At 37.1% G+C, this 9190-nt stretch overlaps 1 protein-coding gene across 1 annotated transcript in view; it reads left to right on the top strand.

The window, feature by feature from the left end:
- Positions 1 to 9190, top strand: part of SEL1L (sel-1 suppressor of lin-12-like (C. elegans)) — a 40979-nt gene that overhangs the window by 5150 nt on the left and 26639 nt on the right. The window contains exons 2-3 of the mRNA XM_009319516.1: positions 6857 to 6894; positions 7266 to 7488. Coding sequence (XP_009317791.1) covers positions 6857 to 6894; positions 7266 to 7488 — 261 coding nt within the window. The remainder of the gene's footprint in view (positions 1 to 6856; positions 6895 to 7265; positions 7489 to 9190) is intronic.

Below are 9190 nucleotides of genomic sequence, written 5' to 3'. Positions count from 1 at the left end.
AGCTGGTAATGCTAATGTTAGTGTTATCAGAACAGTTTCATCAGGCAAATATATGTAGAGCATTTCTGGGGCCTGCATTATGTCGCTATAATACTTTTTTTTCTGCCCTTTTTTTTTTTTTTAATGCAGCTTGGGGTTTATGTGCTTCTCATATGCTGTCATCTACTTCCTTTCTTGGGGTTTCTACCTCCCACACTTTTTTTTCTGCCCTTTTTTTTTTTTTTTAATGCAGCTTGGGGTTTATGTGCTTCTCATATGCTGTCATCTACTTCCTTTCTTGGGGTTTCTACCTCCCACACCTTTCTTTCCACCACGGGCAGGTGGAGGGAATGTGCAATGCATTTATTTATACAGTGTTTCTCAAGCCAGAAAGCACTCCTTTAATAGACGGCCTTAGCCAGTGCTACTGGGGATGTGCTTTTAGGCTGTCGATGATATTTCAGGAAAGTAACTTTAACGTTTTGTCTAGAGGTAAGCTCTGTGGTTTGGCCTTTGTTTTTGCGTATGCAGTAGGAAGTTGAAATTTAAAGTTATGTTACTGGAGTTCAGACTAGATATCAAGCACGGTTATATGAACTTTGTAGGTAATGTTATAAGCCAGCAGGGCACTTCCCAAGGTGTAGAAAACATACATACTAGTTCTGTGAAGCCAGAGAGATGTACCCAGAGTTTGAATGATGTGTTCTTGCTAATAGTGTATATAAAGAAAAAAAGCTAAGGTGAGATGAGATTGTTCATGTCAGGTGAACCATCTGTTGTGTATGTGGAAGTTAGGTGACAAAATAAAGGGCCGTTCCAGTGTGCATCTGCAGCTGTGCTAGCATGCAACTCTTCTGTCTTGACTGCTTTTCCAGTATCACAAAGTTGTGTTTGTGAATCTGAAGTTCTGATAGCTTAATTCAGCCTTTAAAAACCATGTGTTTAGAGTCAGTTGAACTAATACCATTAGCAGGCCCAAGAAAGCACATGGTCGAGTACATGAAGGATTAAGACCTGTTGCCAAACTTAAATCGCTACTGTGAGGTAAAACTGTTCGTTAATATCCAGAATTAATTAGGAGAGGGTGTTTGGAGTCCAACTCTTGGCAGCAGATTGTAACAGGAAGACTTTGCTGCAATTTTTGTCAAGAATCATTCTGAAAGTAAGTCGTCATCACTTCATCTATGTTTTGATTTCTTACAGTAACACTACCACTTTCTGTAGTAGAGTCTGGTACAAGCCTAGAGACTGTGTGTTAAATGCTTCCTTGAATACTTGTTCATTCCTAATGTCTGGTCTGGAAACAGTCATCTGGAATGTGAGTACATTGAAGGGAGGGGTTTTAAGAAGGATGAGTAAAAATGGTTCAAGTATTATATTTCCTGACTTCAGAAGATGTTTTTAATGAGGATTTTTTTTAGTAGTGAGTCTTTAACTGTAGGTTTAAACCCTAACTCTATAATCATAAACTTTGCTTAAATCAGTTTATTGAAAACTTGAGGTGAATGCAAGAAAACTCAGGCCTAAAGAAGTGGGCGCTATTTTTTTTAAAGATATAATATTAATACAGATTATGAAGAAGTTGAACGTTGCAGCTGGGGAAAGCATATTAAGGAGTCCATGGGGAATTAGCAAAAGCAGCTAAAAAAAATAACTCTGTGTTCCAGCCAAAGCTGGCTATCTTCTGCTTATCACAGCAACGATGGCCTTCTGCTTCTTCAGTTTATCATTCATTAAGAATGTTGAAAAACATCTTCTCTTATTTTTTTCTGATTGTCCATATTATTTGATTCTCTAGGGTTTTTTCCTCTTGTTTGCAGACTAAGAGGTAGAAATTCTCTCATTCTGCCTGAAGAGAGGAAGTGATTCTTCCTCTGACTGTCCTGCATCTTCCATGGCTAACTTCAGCAATAGGCAGAGGTTTTCATACTGTCTCATTAACTGGTGGGACAAACAAGCACAGTCATATACTTGTAGGAAACTTCTGTACCTATTCTCTCAAAAGGCAGAGCTCAATGGCTTTCCCTGCCCCTTCTGATTTTACTTACCTAACTGAAAAACATTCCCTAAACTTATTGCCTGATAGGGAATCTCAGTTCCTACGGAGGAACTGCTGGAGAGTAAGTTTTGTAAATAGTTAGCCAGCAATTGCAAGGAGACTGGAAAAAAAATTTGTATTCAGGGTGAGGGTTGACCTATATCTTAATCTTGTAGTTGCACTAAAATGAATACGCTGCACAGATTGTAGCTGGGAACAATTTACTTGCTGCCAAGGATACTTTGAAACTAGGCTTGCCGAATAGATGCCACTTAAGGATTTTGCTTAACTCACTGCGTGTTTTAGAGGTTCATGTAATAGGAGTAGCATCTATGCTATGGAGACTGCTTCTCATCAATTTTTCAACTGTTAAATTCAGCACAGAAACAATCTGAGGTAATTTTTTTCTTAAGATTTCCTTTTTTTCCTGCAAGACTAGGATAAACAGGGTTTGCATTCTCTTTCAAAGTCTACCTAGTCACTTGTGCAAAAAGAACATTGAAAGAAATGACTAAAAATACCACAGAAAATATCTGACAGATGCTCTAAAGCAGTCATTGCCAAACCTTTTTTGTTCATGCACCTCTCAAAAAAAAAAAAAAAAAAAAATTTTAACATGTTTAACTTAGGAAGAAATACCTGTATGTACTACTGTACTAAGATTATGTTAGTACATCATAAAATGTGCACAAAAACAGAAGTGAAAAAAGAATGATATGAAGGTGAAATAAACACTGTATTAAGAAAAGACTTATTAACGGTACAAAAAGTATTTTCTTCCTGCACCCCCAGCGGGTGGGCTAGCGCACCCCCTGGGGTGTACACACCCCACTTTGGAGATCACTGATCTAGAGCATGCAAACTCTAGTTGCTTTGTTGTGGTAGTGTTTGAAGCTTGAAAAGCTTGGTAAAAACTGGAAGGAAAACTGACTACAGTGATCAGTTAGGGCACTCGTCAGAGCTTTGGGAGATTGCCAAATGCTTGCACTTACTGCATTTTTGGCTATTTCCCGAAGGTGAGCGACCATTCTAACATTGATGGTATTTCTTGTCTGGTAGCAGTAGTCCTTTAGCTTTATAGGCTGTCAGCTGATTTGTTCTTCTCATACAGCAAAACTTTGGAACTGTTAGGCTCCCTCAAGCTAATGACGTTCTCGCTGAATCACATGGCATAGCTCTTCTTGTTTCTACCCGTCTCTCTATAGTGCTCTCTTGAAAATGGTAATTCTCACAAAATGGTAGGATCTTTATCCAGCATACGGTAGGATCTTTTTATTTAGCATAGGCTGCCACAGTAGTTTTGCTATATTTAAATAGACTGATTGAACACTGGTCTTTCTAATTGAGGAAAAACGAATACATTTTAAAGCTGATTTTAATTACATAGGAAGTGGTGGATAGTTGAAACAAGTGTTTAGCTGTATGAAGTGCTCTGGAGTCCTAGCTGGGCATGAGAGCACCCAGCAGTGACTACAGCTCAGCACTGTTTGCAAGTGAAACATTCTGTACAATGTTGTCAGCTGCCTGTTTCAGCCACAAGTGTTTTTGCCTACTTTTTCCTTTTAATATATCATTGCATGTCCCTAATTTGTTTAACAGATGGGAGGATTAATTTGCGATTGGCCTTTTCAGAAGGGGTTTATAGAATTAGGCAGCCTTGGTAACAGACCCAAATTTAAAAAAAAAAAAGTCAGTTACCTTTTTTAATTTAACTGTGGGAAAACAAATGAAACTATCAGCTTTAATCTCTGAAGCAGGTGCACAAATATAACATCTGTGACTTTGTTCAGTAGTTGAGCCTTGGCTAATAAGCTGTTCTTAAGTCAAACTGTGACCTTCCATAGATCTTTCATTAACACTTTCAGAATAGTTTTCTTAACTGTTTCTTAGAAGTAGGCACACTTCTATGAGTAGCGGGTGCATATTAGTCAGCAGTTCTGTGAAATAACAAGGCTGTAAGTGATCCCTCCTCTACTCACATTATTGGTCATCACTGCAACCTCATCTGCCTAACTTGCAAGAAAGTCCCAGAGCTAAGAACAGTTAAACTAACACTTTGTTGTTGCTTTAGTGCTGTTTTGGAACCACTGTTTTGAAAACAATTATTGAAGGACAACTTCTTAATAACAAAGCTGGTTCCTTCAGAGAGAATTTAAATGATGCAATAGAAATGAAATAGGTTTATTTACTTTCAAGGAAGAAGAGCAAATGTTTAATGAGCTCTGCCTTATGTTGCTCAGATGTCTCTTGCCTTTCAATTTAGTAAATCTTTTGCTTTGCATATGAAGTTACAGTAAAATTGTTCTTTGATACGTGTGCATAGATAATATACCCTATTTATATTTGACCTTGTCTGGTCTTTTGTTGTAAAGTCAACCTTCCACAAATTGAAATCAGTTAGTAAAGCCTTTACCAAAAAACTAGCGTGGTCTAGTGCTGTCAGGCATATAGGCTGATTTTGAGCAGACAAAAACAAACACCCTAGCTGGTATAGCTGTTATTTATAACGTGATGTTTGTTACTGCAGTAACAGGTACTGTATAAGTCCTTTGTATGTATTAATAGCAGCATACAAGCTACTGTGTAGGTTAACCCTGTCTTAGTTTTCCCCCACTCCAGAAGCATGTCTGAATCTCTTGACAAGCTCCGGAGTTTGAAGTTGTAGGGGTGACATTTGGTTTTAGATCAAAATTATTTAGGATAGTAGAATGTAATCTGTGGGAAACATGGTAACTTCAAATTTGTCTCATAGTTTCAAAATAGAAAGGACCAGCAAGTATCCTAAATGCATACTTACTTTTACTGTATTTGAAAACCAACTGTTACATGGTGATCTGAAGTGTTGAAGTTCAGTGGTAGAACTTCTTATGACAGCACAATCAGCCTTATCTGTTAGATTCCTCAAGCTGATAAGCACTGTGGTCTCTACCAAAAATGCAGCTAGCCTTGTTTTTTCTTATGCCTCTTTTGGTGTTTGTTCTTATGCTGTCTCAGTTGCTACTTGCAGGATCTGTTTCACCTGGAGTGCTCTTCGCTGTCTCCACTAGTCTTTCTGAAGGGCTCTACATGCTTTCATTTTTGGACCTGTAGGGTACAGCTGCTTACCCACACCGACTGTTCTAGGTCCTTTTAAATCCTGTGTCTGCTGGCAGTCAAACTTTTTGAGCTTTACATCCTCTTCAGTATGCTCAACAGACTATTATCTATTTGTCTCAGTTGCACTGTCAAACTTCTTGTCACCTTAGTTTGCAGCTTTACTTTAAGACTTAGCATTTTTTCTTGGTTTTTATTATGCTGTTACAGCTTAAAGTTGATCCTCATCTTTTTACTTGTTCTATTCAAGGGTTATACTGCAAACAACAATGTGGAAATCGCTTTCTGGAATCTGGCTTCCAAGATTAGCCCTTTCCTTGCAAATACCCACAGTTGCTCTGTTACAGTAATAGTCTTTGAAAGATGAACCGATAGTGTCATGTTTATAGTTTGTCACTTCAGAGATGATTTGTCTCTGGTAAGACACTTTACTTGCATGAGGATGAAAAGTATGCAAGTTTTGTTTGCTGCCAAATGCTTACAGAAAGTCAGCAGAGTTCTGTAAACTTTTGTAGAGTTTTGTTGGCATTCAGTATTTCTGCAGGTAGTCTTTAATAGCTAACCATAACATACTAAATGGTGTATCTCATGTACAGGGCATTAACTTCTATCAGTTCAGGTACCATTTCTAGTCATAGTGCAGGTCTTCAGCCTGTCAATGCCTTACCACTGCTATAGGGCATTATACACCCCGGAGTCTCAGAAGGGGGTATTTCTAAATGTAGTAGGAGTTAGTGGCAGCTTTGCTTAGTCATCTGTTTATATTTTGAGCTTTTATTTTTGTTTAAGTGAGTTGTGTACTGGAGAAAGGGAGGCCTGTAGCATCCTATATGAGGTGGTATCAGAGACTGATGACTGGGAACAGTCACATTCCGGCTGTGATAATTTTAGAGGCTTTCAGTCAAGGTGATAGTGCAAACCAAGTTTTTAAAAGCACAGTGAATAGCTCATTTAAGTTACAGGAACAAAGAAAATAAGAGACACAGTTCTGCAAAACAATGGTAAAACTGTTATAAATAAGCTTTTCTGATTATCATCTCCCTCCTTTTCACCTCTATTCCTTTAGGTCTCTGCCTAATAGCCTTTCTTCTTTACCATTTCTTATCTTTGCGATCTTTCTAATCAAATACCGTATCATAGCCCATTCAGATAAGAAAGATGACAAATAAACAAGGCTTGCAGCTCTTGAGCAGTATCTTAAAGACAAACTAATTTCTCACAGTTCTGAAGAGAGACCTCTATGTAAAGGTTTGAATATGCTCGTCAGGCAAAATTAATTGGCGTTCTGTAAAGAACAATGTTTAATTATAACTGGAGTGGTATTAATGTAACTTTCTGGTTGCTACTGAAGCTCTTTATATTAAACTGATTTGGTGACTAAAAACCTTAGGTTCCATAGGCCCTTTTCACTTGATGCATACCTCTTTGAGTGGTTTAGTTGGACTGGGACAATTCAGACTGTGTAGTAATCTAGAGGATTGATTTGGGGTTTTAAAGAAAAAAAAAATCCACGCTTTATTCCAATATTGGACACACAGTTGTGCTGGCATAATTTAAGGAAGAGGAGGATCATCTGTGAAACATTTGATTCTTCCTGACAACACTAACAAGGTCTTTCTGAAGTGCATTAGTCAACTTAGTATACTAGAATATTTCGGAACCATGGTACAATATTATAGCTAAACTTATTTTTATTTTTGAGAAAATTACTCATGGAAAAGCTTTTTACTGACTTATCTCTTCTAGATGAAGAGGGAAATCAAGATGAATCACTGGAGTCAAAGGTGAGGGAATAAGTTTCTAGTCATTCTGTTTTTCTTGTGGAGTGAGAGCAAAAGTCTGAAATTCAGAACTATGATTTGATTCCTGTTTTAAACTGTTCCGTAGCTCTTGCTGTCTCATTAATTATTTTTTTTCTGTGCATCAGAAGAATTAATGTTGTGTTATACCTTTGACTCTATCCTTTGCAGTTCTTTAAAAAAAAAAAACACCTTTTTTTTAACGAGAGCTGATAGAGGTAGTTCAACTTACTTTTGATGCTACTGTTTAAACTTAGTGTGTTAATTAATCATATCTTTTAAAAGTAATGGGTTTTTTTGCCAGCTGCTGCTGTTCAGTTTCTAATCTTTTAAATTCTGTGGCTGCTTTCCTTCAGACTTTATCTGCAGAGGATCAGGTAAAGGATCGTTCCACAGGAACTCGAGTGGTAGCAGGTCAGATCTTCCTTGAATCAGGGAAATCGGACTCTCAATCAGAGGATGCAGAGAACTTTCACAGTCAAGAGGAGGAAAAAGAGAATTCGCTGGAAGAGTTGAACTCTCTAGAAATGTCAAATCTATTAAATAAGGATTTGGAAGAAGCAGAAATACAGAGTGCAGGTAACTGCTCACAGACTTTTGAACAAGTGGCAAGAAAGATGCATCTGAGTAACTTTGGCATCTGGATGAACACAAATAGTAATTTTGAACATACGAAATAACTAGTGTCTTAACCTTTCTGGAATGGAATGGTAATTGCTGCCTTTTCCATTAGAAAGTAACATCAGAAAGTTTTCAAATATATTGTGATTGAAATCTGAGTGGTTATTTTTAGATGCATTTGAAAGGGTTTTCCATAATTCTTGCTGTTTTCCTCTTCTTGGAAAGCTTTAACTATCAAATGGAGAAAGCCCTGATTTCTTCAAATAGGACTCAAGTACATATACTATGCTGTGTGTATGTATACCAACCATAGAAGGAGAAATTGCATCAGTGTTTCAGCCTGCTGGCTGTTTACCTGGAGAGTCAGTTGGCAGAGAAGGAACAATTGTGATGCAAAGACAAGCTTCCTAGGATGGCATTGGGAGCCTGAGGGCAACAATCTAAATTGCATGTAAACGTCAGTAAGTTTTTAAATATAGGTAAAACCTTATGTCCTTGTGCCTAAATTCCCAGGAAATTGTAGTACTTCTTTTTTACTACTAATAAAAATATAAATTTTAATTTAATATGATTTTTTGACTTGCAGTTAGTAGTGGATGACAACTAGATGACACAGTTGAGTACCCTAGCCTATGCAGCAAAGACTTTTCCTTTTCACTTGTTCATAAGAAGTAAATCTTCGACTTCACTGAAAAAATATAGTACATGGTAATATTACTATTTGTCTATCTTCTCAACTCAGATTCGAATGTCAAAAGAAAGCAGGAGCTATGAAAATGAGCTCTTTATATACTAACTGTCAGTGTTTTCTAATAAGCCTTATTAATACAGATCTAGTGTACAGTTTGTAAAAACTCAGTAATAGGATTAAGTATTGCTGTCGATAGGTGTGGTGTTGTACAGGAAAAAGGTATATAAAATCCACTAAATATCTTGCTGCCATGAAACAGTGAGCTAAGCACCATATTTAGTGCAGTCTATTTCAAAAGTGAACTTTAAGATACTCTCAATCTCACATCAGAAAGGTGTAACCAGATGGCTTGATCCCTGGCAATTAAGGTTTTTAACTACACCTGTCAAAGTACTGCAAGTGACTTTCAAAAACCATAAATTTAAGTCTTGCCCAGTTTTTGGAACCTCTTACGAAGTAAATAAGCGATGTGGATGGAAGGATTACTGGTTTTATTTAAAAAGCAATTCTGAAGGAAAAGTACTTGTATTGTGGCAGGAAAAAAAACTTGCTAAAGGACAGCTTTACTGGCAAACTTTTTAACTGAGCAGGACAGGGATCTACCTCAAGTACAGATGTAAGATCTCTTAAATGAGCTACTGGTGACAGGACTGCATTAAGGGAGATTAAAGCTTTTCTAAATACAGTTTGGCTCCTCTGTATGGTCATGAGATTGCATGGAAAAAAATAATATTCTTCAAGTTTCCACAAGTATTTTGCAGGATATTGAGCAGAAAAAAATTTCATCTTCAGTAATTTAGAATTAGTACTACTAAGGCTTTTAACCTTCTAAGAAAGAAGTTGTCCTGCTCTCTTCTGATTAGTGAGGAGGTCTTGTGTGTAAAGAAAATGGTATTTTATAGTTACTTATTTTGTGTTGTATGTTTTTGTAACAACAAAGTTCCATACTAACAGATTTTGCTGAAAACT

This window comes from Pygoscelis adeliae, unplaced genomic scaffold, assembly GCF_000699105.1.
Source record: "Pygoscelis adeliae isolate BGI_AS28 unplaced genomic scaffold, ASM69910v1 Scaffold71, whole genome shotgun sequence".
NCBI classification, from domain to species: Eukaryota; Metazoa; Chordata; class Aves; order Sphenisciformes; family Spheniscidae; genus Pygoscelis; species Pygoscelis adeliae.
This window is presented reverse-complemented; position numbering and strand designations above follow the sequence as displayed.